This window comes from Tursiops truncatus, chromosome 8 (assembly GCF_011762595.2).
Source record: "Tursiops truncatus isolate mTurTru1 chromosome 8, mTurTru1.mat.Y, whole genome shotgun sequence".
Lineage (NCBI taxonomy): Eukaryota > Metazoa > Chordata > Mammalia > Artiodactyla > Delphinidae > Tursiops > Tursiops truncatus.
In genome coordinates this window covers 60,370,661-60,386,799 of record NC_047041.1, presented here as the reverse complement: position 1 = coordinate 60,386,799, position 16,139 = coordinate 60,370,661, and the positions used below count along the sequence as shown (strand labels likewise).

General features: G+C 52.7%; 3 protein-coding genes across 4 annotated transcripts; 2 read left to right on the top strand and 1 right to left on the bottom strand.

Moving 5' to 3' along the window:
- The first annotated feature begins 644 nt into the window (after window positions 1–644).
- TPP1 (tripeptidyl peptidase 1) lies at window positions 645–7,245 on the top strand. The gene is made up of 13 exons (XM_073807909.1): window positions 645–723; window positions 839–910; window positions 1,174–1,313; window positions 2,143–2,293; window positions 2,500–2,627; window positions 2,729–2,940; window positions 3,122–3,320; window positions 3,450–3,643; window positions 3,902–3,966; window positions 4,395–4,515; window positions 4,600–4,758; window positions 4,927–5,052; window positions 5,226–7,245. The coding sequence occupies exons 1-13, from the start codon at window positions 680–682 to the stop codon at window positions 5,364–5,366; spliced, it is 1,752 nt and encodes a 583-aa protein (XP_073664010.1). The 5' UTR covers window positions 645–679; the 3' UTR covers window positions 5,367–7,245.
- An 850-nt stretch (window positions 7,246–8,095) lies between these two features.
- TAF10 (TATA-box binding protein associated factor 10) lies at window positions 8,096–9,524 on the top strand. Its single transcript, XM_004326615.4, has 5 exons — window positions 8,096–8,368; window positions 8,508–8,662; window positions 8,903–8,967; window positions 9,056–9,170; window positions 9,354–9,524. The coding sequence occupies exons 1-5, from the start codon at window positions 8,137–8,139 to the stop codon at window positions 9,441–9,443; spliced, it is 657 nt and encodes a 218-aa protein (XP_004326663.1). The 5' UTR covers window positions 8,096–8,136; the 3' UTR covers window positions 9,444–9,524.
- On the bottom strand, window positions 9,492–16,134 carry ILK (integrin linked kinase). 2 transcript variants are annotated; one of them, XM_019947928.3, is made up of 13 exons: window positions 16,012–16,134; window positions 15,442–15,622; window positions 12,161–12,326; window positions 11,883–11,978; window positions 11,599–11,695; window positions 11,417–11,500; window positions 11,220–11,305; window positions 10,977–11,086; window positions 10,739–10,866; window positions 10,526–10,647; window positions 10,327–10,426; window positions 10,088–10,218; window positions 9,492–9,904 (listed from the first exon to the last, which is right to left on the bottom strand). In XM_019947928.3, the coding sequence occupies exons 2-13, from the start codon at window positions 15,528–15,530 to the stop codon at window positions 9,755–9,757; spliced, it is 1,359 nt and encodes a 452-aa protein (XP_019803487.1). In that variant the 5' UTR covers window positions 15,531–15,622; window positions 16,012–16,134; the 3' UTR covers window positions 9,492–9,754. The 2 variants fall into 2 exon arrangements, with proteins under 2 accessions (XP_019803487.1, XP_019803489.1); XM_019947930.3 differs by lacking the exon at window positions 16,012–16,134 and adding an exon at window positions 15,877–15,897.
- Window positions 16,135–16,139: the final 5 nt, after the last annotated feature.

Here is a 16,139-nt window from a genome sequence, read left to right as displayed (position 1 = left end):
CTGGGAGCCCGAGCCCAACCTGAGGCTATCACATCTCTCTGCAGTTGACCTTTCCCTCTAACGGGGGCAGGAGGCCAGAAGATGGCAGACAGCAGGGGCTTGCTTGTGGCAGTGACCTAGAGAGGGGTTGGCTGGCTGGGGAGAGATCTTGGAGATGACCAGCTCTAGGCCTGAGGGTCTTCAGGGAGGTGGGGGTGGGTACAAGAGCAGCCTCGTGGTGTATTTGTTTTCCATGGGGCCCCTATATACTCGCGTGTAATAAGGGCACACATTTGTTGAGCCTTTGCCATGTGAGGCTCTCTGCTGAGGGGTCCACCTGCTTTATCTCTGTAAATTTTCACTGCAACCCTCTGAGGCAGAGCACTTTTAACATAATAGTCTCCATATTCTACATGAAGAAACCTAGGCTCCGTACAGCTCGTAAGAACCTGGGTCTGTGGGCCTCCAAAGCCCCTTTCTGAAGCACCCCCTACACTGTGGCGAGTCCTGGATTCTGGCAGCAGGTGGGGAGCCCTGAGCGTACCCAGTGTTTGACCGTCCACAGAGGGAGCACCCGAGGAGCAGCCCCGCCCCTTCTTCAGCATTCAGGACCACCCATTCAAGGGAGGAGCCAGCATCGTCACTAGTTTCTAGGCAGAGACGGGAGGTGGTGCACTATAGGGCTCATGTGATCTGTCACATGACAGCGGATCTGCAGAAAGGCAGAATGGACCCCCGAGCCTGGTAAGAAACTAGGGGGCCCTGGGAGAAGGGAATCATGTTGGAGGGAGTATATGTTGGAGGGTGGGAACATAATGACAGTCCAGCTCCTGCTGAAACCCATGTGCTGCCCCTGCAGCCTCCTAGGGCTCCTTGCCCTCTTTGTCGCCGGCAAATGCAGTTACAGCCCGGAGCCTGACCAGCAGTGGACGTGAGTTGACTTAGCACTGACAACCCCTACCCCATGGCCTCTCCTGTACCCGTTTTCCTGGTTCTAGCCTCCCTCACCCCCCTTACCAGCTCCTGGTACCCACTCCATAGCCTTATTCCCAGGTTCCCAGATTCAGTCCCCGGTAATCCACCTCCTGTGATCCATATCTGCTTCTGGAATCCTCCCCAAGTTCTAGGTTCTAATGGTGAACCTTCCCATCCCTACTCTAATGAAGGCCATGTGCCTGACCCCTGACCCTACAGGCTGCCACCAGGCTGGGTGTCTCTGGGCCGTGCGGACCCTGAGGAAGAGCTGAGTCTCACGTTTGCCCTGAGACAGCAGAACCTGGAGAGACTGTCCGAGCTGGTGCAGGCTGTGTCGGATCCCGGCTCTTCTCGCTATGGTGCCTGATGGGACTGGGGGTGGGATGTGGGATGCAGTAAAGGGACACAGGACTGGGCTGAGTGTGGGACGGTGCAGGTCATGTCAGGGATGTGCTCTTGGGGCCTGTCGAGGGGGTGGTATAGGACAGATGAATGGCAGTGACCCTCATTAAAGAGTTTCTGAATAAAAAGGTGAATTGGAACTAGAGTGTCCAAAACTAATTCACATTCTTTCCTCCAAAACTTTCCACCTATGTTCATCAGGCTCAAAAACTGAAAGTGGGTATGGTTAAGAGCACAGGCTTGGTGATCAGATCTGGATTCAAATTCTGACTCTACTATTTACCAACTACCAGACAAATGGGGAAGTAGCATCCAGTACATATAAGTGCTCATTACCTCAAATTTCACCTCCCCCCACTAAATTCACTCTCATTTACTCCTCCATTCAACCCTAAGGCTGCCAGTTCCAGCTCTGAAATACTCCACTGTCTCACCATTCCTTGTTGCCACCAACTCAGCTGATTACTCTTTCACCTGGACTGCTGCCAGCCCCCTCACCGGTCTGCAGTCTCTTCCCCTCCACTCTTCTCCCCACTTTACCCGCTACTATGCTCCAGAAGGTCCATGGTTTGCTCCAATGGTCAAGCTGGATGGTGGGCTTCCCCTGCTGGAAGCCCTGCGTGGTGAGGGGGGCAGTCTAAGGTTCACCCGGGAGGTGTATTGATCCACACAGGAGAGCAGTGACTCGCCATCATGTTAAGCTCCAGTGTCTCCTGGTTAAAGTTCAAAAAGGGCAACTTAGAAAAGCAAGGAATGAAGGCAAGAGCCTCTACTGAATCCCTGCAGGAAAGTACCTGACCCTAGAGGATGTGGCTGAACTGGTCCGGCCATCACCACTGACCCTCCACACAGTCCAAAAATGGCTTTTGGCTGCTGGAGCCCGGAACTGCCACTCAGTGACCACACAGGACTTTCTGACTTGCTGGCTGAGTGTCCGGTAAGAGGGAATAATTGCCTCATGGAGGGCACCAATCATCCCATCAGGGAGATTCGTCACTGCAGTGGAAGGGAGCTGAGAGCTTGCCAGGGCCTGTGGGTGAAAACACTTGGGGAGATAACGACTAACTGCCCCGTGATGCTCAGGCAGCCTCCTCAGCTCTGTTCCATGCTTTCTGACCTCTGTTCTCTGATCTCTGACTTCAGACAAGCGGAGCTGCTGCTCTCTGGGGCTGAGTTTCATCACTATATGGGGGGACCTGCAGAGACCCATGTTGTAAGGTCCCCACGTCCCTACCGGCTCCCGAAGGCCTTGGCCTCCCACGTGGACTTTGGTAACACCCAGTGGGGTTGGTGGCGGGGGGGGGGGGTCAGTGATAAAATGGGGGGTTGGAGGCTAAAGGATCTCTTCCTCAAGGCTGACTCCTCCCCACAGTGGGGGGGCTGCACCGCTTTCCCCCCACATCAACCCTGAGGCAACGCCCCAAGCCACAGGTGCCAGGGACTGTTGGCCTACACCTGGGGGTGACCCCAGGGACTGTTGGCCTACACCTGGGGGTGACCCCATCTGTGATCCGTGAGCGGTACAACTTGACGGCACAAGACGTGGGCTCTGGCACGACCAACAACAGTCAAGCCTGTGCCCAGGTGAGCCACGCGGAAAGCCTCAGGGTCCTTACCACCTCCCCAAGGTGCCTGACCAGCTGACTCTCTGACTCTAACCCCTGGGCTCTCACCCCCAATCCTGTGATCTGGGACAGTATCCCCTGACCTGACCCTTGGGGCTGTGTCCTCTGACCCATGATATCGCCTCTGATTCCCTCCATAGTTCCTGGAGCAGTATTTCCATGAGTCAGACCTGGCTGAGTTCATGCACCTCTTCGGTGGGAGCTTTGCACACCAGGCATCAGTAGCCCGTGTGGTCGGACAGCAGGGCCGGGGCCAGGCCGGAATCGAGGCCAGCCTAGATGTAGAGTACCTGATGAGTGCTGGCGCCAACATCTCCACCTGGGTCTACAGTAGCCCTGGTACTGCCAAGGGGACTGGCTGGTGGGGATAGAGGTGGGGGTGAGTGGTGGTCTTTGCTTCCCCAAGGGAATCCCGTGAGCTCCAGGGAGATCCTGACAACCTCCCAAATGACTGCCTTTATGCCCCAGGCCGGCATGAGTCACAGGAGCCCTTCCTGCAGTGGCTCCTGCTGCTCAGTAATGAGTCAGCCCTGCCACATGTGCACACCGTGAGCTACGGAGATGACGAGGACTCCCTCAGCAGCGCCTACATCCAGCGGGTCAACACCGAGCTCATGAAGGCTGCTGCTCGGGGTCTTACTGTGCTCTTTGCCTCAGGTGACCTCCTACTCTAAACCTAGACTCCCACACCCACCCAGCCTCAGAACTTTGACCCCGCAAAGTTCTGACCCCAGAACTTTGACTCCTGGACCTGATCTCTATCTCATAATCTGAACTCAACAGGGACCACTGACCTGACCTCAACTCTGACCTCTTGCAGTAATGACTAACACTTGAATTTCCTCTCCGACATCTGAACCCACATTCCAAACTCTGACCAATTAAACTGAGTGGCAAACTTGGTCTCTCTCCCAGGTGACAGTGGGGCTGGGTGTTGGTCTGTCTCGGGAAGACACCGGTTCCGTCCCAGCTTCCCTGCCTCCAGGTAAGCACCCCAGTCCACCACTTGCCTGTGGCCACCAATTCATCTATGTCCTCATGATCTGGAACCTTTGTCTTGATCACACCAGGTGCTCCTGTGGCCCAACCCTCAACTTTACCTGCACCCCCCTCTTCTTCCTGTAGGTCGCAGGCCCCGAGTCTCCTGAGTAGGACATAGCTCCCAGTGTTCCACTTCCTCAGTCTCCAGGCATTTTAGGGGGAGATTTGGTGGGTGTTCCGTAGGAAAAAGTGTGCAGTCACCTCAGGCCATGCTTTGAGGACCCAAGATCTCTCAGTCATCCCCATGTACATACTTCACCAGAGTGCTTCCCCAGTCCCTCCAGCAAGACCCAGACCCATACTCACCCATCCCCATGCATCTTGGAGGTGCCCTTTGGACCCTGCAATCTGAATGCTGTCTTCTGTCCTCAGCCCCTATGTCACCACGGTGGGAGGCACATCTTTCCAGAATCCTTTCCGAGTCACAGATGAGGTTGTTGACTATATCAGTGGTGGCGGCTTCAGCAATGTATTCCCACGGCCTTCATACCAGGTATGTGTGTGTTTGTGTGGATGGAGGGGGGACGGGTGGGATCCTCAGTTCAGCAGATGATACTCACTCAAGAATGCCTTTTAGGAGGAAGCTGTAGCCCAGTACCTGAGCTCCAGTCCCCACTTGCCACCATCCAGTTACTTCAATGCCAGCGGCCGTGCCTACCCAGACGTGGCTGCACTCTCTGATGGCTACTGGGTGGTCAGCAACCATGTGCCCATTCCATGGGTGTCTGGCACCTCGGTGAGAATTAGCCTGGCTCCAAACCCCCACCCAGGGACTACCCTCACCCTCCACCCCCAAGACCTTACACCCAGAACCCCTGATTCCTCAGAGACCTCTGATCCATCCCTCCCAAAAAGTCCAATCACTCTGAACCCCTAACCTCTACTTGTACCCTCACCCTTGCAGGCCTCTACTCCAGTGTTTGGGGGACTCCTATCCCTGATAAATGAACACAGAATCCTCAGAGGCCTCCCCCCTCTTGGTTTTCTCAACCCACGGCTCTACCAGAAGCATGGGGAAGGACTCTTTGATGTGAGTTTGGAAGAGAGGGGTGTGGCCACTTACGTAAGAGTATGTCGAGTGCTAAGATGAACTTGAGGACAATTCTGATGGGGTGGGATAGCCTCTGGAATGTGAATACAAGGTGAGGTGCTGCAGTCTCCTAGTATCAGCAAGCCGGGATCTGATGCCCACCTTCTCCCTAGGTAACACGTGGCTGCCATGAGTCCTGTCTGAATGAAGAGGTGGAGGGTCAAGGTTTCTGCTCTGGCCCTGGCTGGGATCCTGTGACAGGCTGGGGAACACCCAACTTCCCAGCTCTGCTGAAGACACTAATTAACCCTTGATCCTTTCTTGCTAGAAGAGTGGGCCTGTCCACTGCCCCACAGCCGGTGGCTTGGTCCCTGGTTCTGCACTGTTGGGAGCCCTGCTAAACCCTCAACTGTTGACTGCTGCAGCTTATCTCCCTAACCCAGAAATGCTGTGAGCTTGACTTGACTCCCAACGCTACCTGCTCCCTTATACTCAGGTACCCCTGCCCCTGGCCCAGGTTCCTCTACAGATGCTATAACCTGCACTGTTTGGGAGCGTCCTCCGCACACCGCCCCCTCTTCCATTTCTTCTTTTATTTTTTTTTCAACTTTTTTTTTTCAGTTGTTTACACTGTCTGTGTAGTACACTATTTCACTTCATCTTCACTCCTCAATTCATTGCCATGAGACCAGACCTCTGCTCTTATTTTTCACTCTTTCCTCCCCTGAGAAACACTGAGAAATGAATGCCTCCCTGCTGCTTCATCCAGTGGACACTTCCCAATCTTTGCTTTGTGGGCTGTCACAGTAGTCTACTGCCTCTCCTTCCTTAGCGCCCAGGGCTTAACTTCTCCTCTGACCACTCCCTATTCCTCCTTCATTCCCTCTTCCTTCTTTCTCTTTCTCTGCTTCCTCATCGAATGTTGTTGTATTTCATTGCTCCATCCTTAGTCTTTTGCTCTTCTCACTCTACTCATTGACCCTGGAACAAATCAATCACTGGCATCCACAGCCATCACCATCTCCCTATATCAGAGTTTTTATCCAACAGTGATCGATACCTCAAAAGTAATATGTGTGATACTCAATATTTCATCTCCCTTCTTCCCAATCCCAAACTGTTCTCTTCTGTTTCTTCTTTGTAAATGACACTATGCTTCTTCCAACCAAGCCAGAAACCTAAAGTGTCATCCTAGACTCCCTTTTCCTCACCTCCTCCCATCATCATCTTCAATCAACAAGTCCTGCTGACTTTAAAACTCTTAAATATATCTTTACCAATCCACAAGTCCTGCCATTTGTATTTCCTAAGTATATCTAGAACTCATCGAATTCTCTCCATCTCTACTGCTACGACATTAGCCCTGAGCCATATTCCCTCTCCTCTGAATTGAGGAGGCCCTTGCAAGAAGTGTCCTTACTTTCCGCCCTTCCCTAAACCATCTACCAGAGTAAGATGCAAATCCCATAAGGTCATTTACTTGATTAAGACCCTTCAAAGATTACTGGATATAGTTCAGGCTTTTTATCATGACTTAAAAACCTAATCCCTTACTTGCCATTTGTTCCTGAGTAACAAATTGTTTATCCTTTCCTGCCCTCCCCACAGACACTTTCACTTTTGCTCAAGATATTCTGGGCCCTAACATTACACCGGGCTCCCTTTGCCTGGTTGACTTACAGAATTCTTTCGAGAGTCAGCTCAGAAGTCACCTTCTCGTGTGAACCTTTTGGCTCCCTGAAGCTAGTTGATTTTTGTATGACAGAAAAATCCTAGATTCTTGAAAACAAACCTGTTTGATTCTTGGTTCTGATATAGACTAGGCGAGAGCCTTGGACAAGTAAGTTCAACTCTCTGAAGCTTTTTCCTCATCTGTTATGTGAGGATATTGATACCTGCCTCTAATATTCAGGGAATCATTAAACGGGATAAAGTTAATAGAATGCCTAACACACAGATACAGGCAGCAGCTGTTAGTTCCCTTCCTCCCTTGCACTGTACGCTCTGTGTCTACCTCCAGTATTTAAACCCCCATATATTGTTGAAATGGCCAGTTAACTCTTTGCCTCCCTTTCCAAGACTATTGGTGCCTAGAGGACTAGAACCTTGTCCTACTTAACTTTGTATTTGCAGGCCCTAGCTCAGGACTGGCAAATAGGAATTAAATAAATGTTTGCTGCATTGAAAAACCCACTCTTTCACTAGCTGTGATTTTTCAGATCTTGTTTATTCAGGCTGAAAGACAGCCGTCCCTCTGTATCCTCACATACTACAGCCACAGATTCAACCAACCATGAATTGAAGATATTAAAAAAAAAAAATTCCAGGAAGTTATAAAAAGCAAAACTTGAATTTACCGGCAACCATTTACATAGCATTTACATGGTATTAGATATTATAAGTAATCTAGAGATGATTTAAAGTATACAGTGCAAATACTATGCCATTTCATATAAGGGACTTGAGCATCCATGGGTTTTGGTATCCATGGCGGGGGAGGGGGGGAAGGGGGACAGGGGGTTTGGGGGAGGGTCCTGGAACCAATACTGCCCACCCCTCACCACCTATACGGAGGGTGGACTGTACCTCCCTCCCCATCTGCAGCAGCACTTTCTCCTGTTGCCCTCACTTCTTTGGGCAGCTGCCAGCGAGAGAGGCTATCCAACTCCACTACAAACCCTTAAAAGGCTGAATAAAGGGACTAGGAAGGATGCAGACTGGCAGGCGACCAACGGTCGAGAGGTGTCGGGGCGATGGGCCCCAAAGCAAGGTTTTCGGGCGTCAGGCTGGGTGAGGGGTCCCAGACCTACGGAAGAGACTCCTCGACATTCAAGCGTTCCCATCCCAGCGGATCCGCCTAGGAGAAATGTTCGCGCTATCGCGGTTCTCCAACACTTTGTCTCCGCCCATCGGTCTTCGTCATCTAGCCGCCGGAGGGGCCGCGGAAAGAGACGAGCAGCCTAAGGGAGGAGCGAACGTGACGTGAGAGGGGCGAGTCGCGAGGCGTGTGACGCCAACCCTGGTGCGTGCGTAACGTGAACGGAAGCGGAAGCGGTTCTGTTCGCCGCCTCTCCCACCGGCCCGATGAGCTGCAGCGGCTCCGGCGCGGACCCCGAGGCGGCGCCGGCTTCTGCCGCCTCGGCCTCGGGCCCGGCACCCGCGGTCTCGGCCCCCGCCGCGCTGCCCGCCGGCGTCGCTGCGGAGAACAAGGCCAGCCCCGCGGGGACAGCTGGGGGGCCTGGGGCTGGAGCCGCGGCAGGGGGCACGGGAGCCGTGGCGGCGCGGGCCGGGGAGCCGGCCGAGCGGCGCGGAGCGGGTGAGGGCCGGGACGGGTGAGGGCGAGGGCCGCGCCTTGGGCTGGCCCCAGCGGCGGGTAAGGGCAGAGGGTTAAGGCAGACCTAGCTGGGCCCCCGCGCCTCCCACCTCCATGTCTCAATTTGCTGGTTCTCCTCCAGCTCCGGTGACGGCGGGCGGCGCGGCGCCCCCGGAGGGGGCCATGTCTAACGGGGTTTACGTGCTGCCAAGCGCGGCCAACGGAGACGTGAAGCCGGTGGTGTCCAGCACGCCTCTGGTGGACTTCCTGATGCAGCTGGAGGATTACACGCCTACGGTGGGCTTCCCGCCTGAACAGGCTGCTGGCCCGCTGTCACGTCAGCTTCTGCCACGCCGCCTGTGTTTGCAGCGTCCTCTTGCGTTTACTCCCCTACTAGCTCTTGTGATTTATCCCTTCTGCCCACCCAAATGAGGAGCTTCCTGGTAGCCAGGCTTGCCCTCCATTTCCCGTACCCTCCCACTCTCAGCCCCACAGTACACAGGGCTAACACTGACAGTCGTCTAATTGACTTCTCAGATCCCCGATGCAGTGACTGGTTACTACTTGAACCGTGCTGGCTTTGAGGCCTCGGACCCACGCATGTGAGTAAACTCCGGGCAGGTTAGAGCCTTGGGTGCTTGTGTGGAGTTTGTTGCCCACCTCCTTCTCATACCATCTTTTTCTCTCTAGAATTCGGCTCATCTCCTTAGCTGCCCAGAAATTCATCTCAGATATTGCCAACGATGCCCTACAGCACTGCAAAATGAAGGGCACAGCCTCTGGCAGTTCCCGAAGCAAGAGCAAGGTGTGAGGCGAGGCTCGTTGAGTCAGTTATTACCTCCTACAGCAGCAGAGGCTTAAATTATACTGAAACCCCTTTGAGGGAAACTAAGCCCTAGGGGAGGTGAAAGACCTACTCAGGGTCACCCACCTGGGATTGAAATCTGGAATTCCTGTGTTCAGTTGGTGCTCTTCCCTTTTCCCTCAGGACCGCAAGTACACTCTAACCATGGAGGACTTGACCCCTGCCCTCAGCGAGTATGGCATCAATGTGAAGAAGCCGCACTACTTCACCTGAGCCACCCAGTCTAAATGTACTTGTCCATCCCCTTGTCCCCACACCAGCCTGTTTTCATAATAAACTTTATTGTGACAGGCAGGGCTGATCCCTCCCATGCTGGGAGACACCGTGTGGCAAGTGACAAAGCTTTAAGCCCATTCCCTTTTTGGGCCACAGTGGTAGGGATGGGGGCAGGGGATGGGCCCCATGGCTGGGGTAGTACCATGACTAGAGGCAGGGGAGGCAACCAGAGGCCTGCTGCTTTGGGGAGGTGCACTCCCCTAACCGTGTCCTGACACCTCTGGAGTTTAGACAAGGACTTTCCAGCCCTACTTGTCCTGCATCTTCTCCAGGATAGGCACAATCATGTCAAACTTGGGCCGCTTAGCAGGGTCTTCATTCATGCAGATCTTCATGAGTTTACATACATGGGGGGAAATGCCTGGTGGGATGGTAGGCCGAAGGCCTTCCAGTGCCACCTGCAAGCGCAAGGAAAAACAACGTGGCTCTCAGAACTTGAGTCTCATGTGGGGAGCGGCCTCTAGCCCTCAGGACAGGATTCTGTATATTTGAACAAATGTAGGAAGAGCCCAGCCCCACTACAATTATTGTCACTACCACCACCATTCCCCCAACACAAGTATATCCAGTTATGCTCTCACCTTCATTCCAATTTCCATGTTGGAGAGGTCAGCAAAGGGTACCTCCCGTGTCACCAGTTCCCACAGAAGCACTGCAAAACTCCACATGTCTGCTGAGCGTCTGTTTGTGTCTTCAGGCTTCTTTTGCAGAGCTGGAGGGACAGGACTTAACTGTTCCAGCTGCCTAACCTGTCTCTGCTTCCCTTCCATTACTACTGAGCTGCCCCTTCTCTGCCTCCCAATATAATGCACTCACTCACCTTCAGGGGCCACCCAGGCAGGTGCATACATGCGTCCGGGGCACTGGAAGGAGAACTTGACGTCGGCCATACTGATTCGAGCAGTCATGTCCTCATCAATCTGAGGAGGAGAAGATAGTTGTGTGGAAGGAGGTAAGTCCTATTCTAGATAGGGAAAGGGCTTCTGTGGCCTGGGCCGGGAGTGAAGTTGTGACCTCACCATTACACTACGACTGTTGAGTGCATGTCGTGGGATGAGGGGCTCTAGTGTGTGTAGGAAGGCCATGCCCCTTGCCATGTCCAGCGCAAACTTCACAGCCTGGCTCTGGTCCACAACGAAATCTAAAAGAGGAGGCAAGAGTTAAGTAGTTTGGAGAGGCTTACACTTCTCTCCCCTCCCCCGCCACGACGAGATTTGGCATCCCCTACTCACTGGTGCCTTCGTGTAGCACATTGTACAGGGATCCATATGGCATCCAGTGTGTGATGAGGGTGGGGTGAGGAGCAGGTGGGGACTGACAGGCACCGAGCACTGGGAGCACATTCGGGTGGGAGAAAATCCTGGAAGAGGGAGAGAGTGTCCCTGGCTGAGACCCAGCATAAAAGATCTCCCTCTGGGTGCTGGGCAGGGTTCCTTGGAACCCAGGCTTCCAGTTTAGGCCTTGCCGCACCTGAGCCGGGGACACTCCTCGTTGAAGTCCCTACTCTTCCTTGTACTCCAGTCTCGAACCTTCAGCATCTTCACGACGATGTCATTCCCCTGCCAGCGGCCCTTCCATAGCTGAGGGACAGATATGGGTTAGAAGGCTTTAACTAAGGCCACTGCTTTCCTGCCCACTAACTGGAGGAAAAACTTAAAATGAGTGCAGAGCAGGTAATGTGTCGGGGGGTGGGAGGGCAAGGGCAAGGGTCACCTCTCCAGAGTGATTCTCATTGAGCTTCGCCAGGAAGTTGAGCTGTTTGAAGTCAATGCCGGAGTGTTTGTTCAGAGTCCCATTTCCTGAGAGTACGGGCAGGTCAGGTACTTCCCTCTAACCAGGCTCCCTCTCACCCAGCCCCAGGAGCCCAGGATTATTCTCTATCACCACCCCTCCCCTCACAACTGACTCACGGGGCCGAGTGCGGGTAGTCCCCTTCCAGAATGTGTCCTTGTATGGAATACGGTTCAGATTCTGGCCCATCTTCTCTGCCCGCTCTAAGGAAGAAAGACAAACAGTCTTGACCTCAGCTGTTGTGTGGTGGGAGGAGATAGGCTGAAACATGATAAGACATGAGCGGTGGGTGGGGACAGACCTCGGAGAAGCTCTCTCAAGGGTGCCTTGGCTTTGTCCACAGGCATCTCTCCATACTTGTTACAGATGCTGACAAGGGCCCCATTAGCCACGAGGTCCTGGAATTAAAAGGTGGCTGTGATGAGGGCAGTCACAACCAACCATCAATGTAGATGCAGTACAAACCCTGTGAATGTCGTGAGTACTGGGCAGTACTCATAGGATGGGTTGAGGGTTCTAGAATCTCCCACTCAAGCTTAGACTTTGCTTCCCACCCATCCCAGAACTCTGGGCCTGAGTACTCACCTCTGCCACCTGATCTTGGCCCCAAAAACAGGCATAGTGCAGGGGCACATTCCCATGCTCATTCACTGCATTGATGTCAGCTTTGTACTGCAGCAGCTGGTCCCCATGGCCAAACAGAAAGAGGCAGAAGGTACAGTCAGTCCCAAATGAGAGATGTGTGTTGAGGCATGCAAGGAGGGAGAAGAGTATACATACTTTCTATGGTATGTTATAGTGCCTATGGCTGACTTCCAGGCAGGTACATCAAGTAGATGACAGAGGCAGGGGTTCATACATACCTTCTGTACAATATCACGGTGCCCATGACTGGCTGCCAGGTGCAGAGGGGTGTCATCCCCACGGTTCATCACATTGATTCGTGCCCCGCGCATGATCAGCATCTCGACCACAGCAGATCGGCCTTCTCGGCAGGCCCAGTGCAAGGGGGAGAAGCCATGATCGTCCCTTTGAGGAAGGGGCAATGGTCATTGATCTGGAGGTGGGATGGGGGCAAAGGCTTTGATACAAAAAAAACTGATAGTCACTCTGCATACTCTCCCTGAGAAACTTTACCTCTAGGACTTTGATTCTCATTCATGCCAGCAACTCCCAAAGCTGTCCAATTCAGACCTTCCCCTGAGCTTCAAACCCAACCAACCACTACCTGAAATCCCAACAAATCCACATGATTCATTGTCTCCATCACCACCTCCCACTAGCCTTTCTTCCCTGGCATGCCCTCATTACGTGGTAACATTCTTCATCTGGTTTCCTTTGCACCCCTTCTGCAACATCTGTTGGTCCTTTCTGTTTTCCACTGCATCTGGCACATCCCCCTACTACAGTACTTGTCACACTGGATTGTAAAAATCTGTTAGTGGCCTGTCTTGTCTATTAGACTAAGCTTCTTGAGAGAAAGCAGTGACGGCAGCTGTTCAGTGCACGTTAATGGGAAGGAGGAGTAGGTTTGAAAAGGAAAGCCGCAGCTCATGGGAGAGGAAGCAAGCTTACTGATTGGTTCTGATACTGAAATTAAGATCTAAAAAGGAAATGGAATTAAAATGATGGTTTGGAAGGGTTTATAATGAAAAGGAGAAATGCTTTTGATAAGTCATTCATGATGAAGTAGATACCACCACATAAGACAGGATTCCTCTACTCAAGCAATCCTGGGCACAGAAAACAAGAAAATGAGAATGGCTTCTTTAGAAAGAAAGCTACACCTGACTTTTTTCTTTTCTCAAGAACTTGTATTTTATAAAGTAAAAGAAGTGTACAAAAAACAAAAACAAAAAAAAAACCCAACTGTGTGGAAGCTAGGCCGGCCTGACAGCCTGGGGCCATAAAAGGAAATTCCCTCCAGTCCTGGGCTGCAGATCCAAGGGGCGGAGCAGGGGGGCAGTCCGTGGTCTGGGCCGGCAGCCTCAGGATGCCTTAGTGCTGCGGTCACTTCCCGTGTGCGGGCTCTGGGCGGGGCCTGGAGCCGCCACCGCGGGCCACCCAGATGTCCCCACAGCCAATGTGGGTGGTGGGTGTGGCCTTTAACTTAGATTTCCCTCCACAGCTGCCCTCATCTGCTCCCAAAGATAGCCAAAACCTTTCCTGGGAGGTGGGTATTCCCCTTCCTCTTCCTAAAGCAATCACCACCCCCTGCTTATCAGTCAGTTTTGCATCCCAGCTCTTTAATTTGTGCCCCAGCTTATCAGCCTCTGGCAGTCTGTAGCCCCAGGGCAGGCCAGAGCCTGAGAGCAAAAGTATAGGCACAAGGGTTCTGCCCACTGTCAGGCTGCTGGTCACCTCAGAACCTGAACTTTAGTCCCGAAGAGGCCAGCAGGAAGTTCACCCTCACTTCATATCCAGCATATAGCCAGTTGGGCCCCCAAAGCCTATCTACTCAAACCAGCACCGGTTACGCTAATGCCACCCCTTCACCTTTTGGCAGCTGAGTCTTCCTAGATGCCAGGCTCACTGGACAACCTCACCTGACCCGTTATAACCCCACCAACAAAATACTAACTGCACTCGCTGTCTTTATCAGAGCACCCTTTGAAGAATTATATGAAAAACGGAAGGAGTGACTGCGAATTATGGAGAAATAGCATAGAAGCCTAATGGAAAACTGTAAAGCCTGGATGAAGATGACAGGTGATCCTTACCTCTCAAACCTAAAAAATAAAATCTCCCAACCTCAAAAACTAAAATTTTAAAATAAAATTAAAATCCACCATGCTGAATCAACATCACTACAGCTTTTCTTGTCCTCCTGTCTCAGCCAGCCTTAAAGAACTTGTCTACATTCACTTTCTCTACCTCCCATTCAACCTGTCACAGGGCTGCTGCCTTGAAGGCGAGCATTATGTCTGATTCTGGACCTCTAGCACCCAGCACAGAAGTTCAGTATAGTTCTTTAAATGAAGGAACCTAGTCTAGTTTCTTCACTTGTTTTCCTCTGAAGCAGCCCTCACAGAGATCATCAAACATATAATTAATTGTAAATTCAGTGGTTACTTTAAAGTGCTCAAGTTCTTTGACCTCTCAGCAGTCTATAGTACCGTTGACCACTCCCCTTTTGTTGAAACATTCACTTCTCCAAGCCTTACTAGCATATTTTCCTGTTTCTCCTTCAACCTCCAGTTGCTCCTTTTTGGTCTTGTAGGTTTCTCATCCCCTCTGTTTCACACCCTCCTCTTCAGGTGCCACCTACATGCTAATATCTCCCAAATCTGTCTCCAAGTCATATCTCTCTCTTGAAATCCAACAGCCTACTCAACATTTCCACTTCACTGTACTGTCACTTTAACATGTCCAGAGTGGAACTCATCACCCTTCAGTCTTGTCCATGTCAGTAAAAGGAACCACCATCTACCCAAGTGCCCAAGCCAGAACCCTGGTCATCATCTTTGACCTTCCTCACTTCCCACACCAAGTCTCACCAATTCTTTATCCTAAAGATTTCAGGAATTTGATCATTTTTTTCTTTTTTACCTGCCCCAATTCCAGTCCAAGCTATCACCACTTCTGGTGCCACTCTTCACATCACCACCTGCTCTTCACAAAGCATCCAAGATGACACTTAACAAATGGACAGTCTCATCATATCATTACATGGCTTTAAACCCTTGTTCTTGGAATAAATGCATTATTATAGTCTAAATATTCTTGCATGATCTGGCTGACCCTTGCAGACCTTTCCAATCTTATCTCCTGTCGTTCTCCGCTTGTACCCAGTGCTTCAGCTCACAGAAGCCCACAGAGGTCTTCTATCCTCTAGCCATATGGAACTCCGGACAATTTCTGGGCACCCTCTTCTGGGTGTCTTGCCCCCTAGCTTTTGCCCATGCAGTTTACTGAGGCTAGAAAAGTTCTCTGCAGCCTCTGCCTGTGAAATTCTTATTCAGTCCAGATTCAGCTCAAACAACAGCTTCCTGTGTGGAGACCCTCTGCCCCGCTGACTGGCTGTGCTTAGCCCTCATCACACTAGATAGGAAAGTCAGCAGCCCGCACCAGACGTGAGCACCCCACATCAAGGAGAGAAGCATGTCTTTACCCTTCCTCTCCCCCACCAGCCACTTCAGCTCACCCCTGGTTGAGGTCGTTCTCCGTGTTGTCCAGCCACAGGCGGACGGCAACCGCATTGCCCTCCCGGCACTGAGTGAAAATGTCGTCCATAGCAGCGTCCCGGCGCTGAGTCCCCTCGATTGGGAAAGCGTGGGGACTGTAGAAGGATCCAGGGAAGGGGGGGTGAGCCCCAAGCCTTGTCCCTTAAAGGAGAGAAGTGTTTGTGTTGGTGTGGGGGTCTGGGCACTGCGTACCCGGCTACTGGAGGTCTGTGAAGGGGTTAGGGGGGCAGCGGGATGATCCCGTACTGTGTCCCCTGGGCGCGAGGGAAAGGCGGGTCGGGCGAAGTAGGGGGTGATTAAGAGGCAGTACCTCCCGAAGGGATGTCAGAGAGCAAGCACAGAGACCCTACCCGCGGACAGAGCTGGGGGGAGGGGGGAGTTTAGGCGCCCTATACCCTGGGGGAGGGGATCGGAGGTCCTTCCCGGGGATGGCCTTCGTTCCCCACTCAGAATGGAGTAGGCGGAGTGAGGGGTGACCGCCTCGTAGAGCTTGAGACTTGGGGAGGGGGCACGGGTGCTCCCACACTCACCGGGACTCGGGCTGGAGGAGCCTTCTCCGGGGAACTCCCGTCCGGCCGCGCCCGCCGCCCGGCCCCGCCCCTGGCCCTCTCTGGCTAGCGCGGGCCTCCTTCCCCCAGCCCTCCAGCCCGCCTTCCTT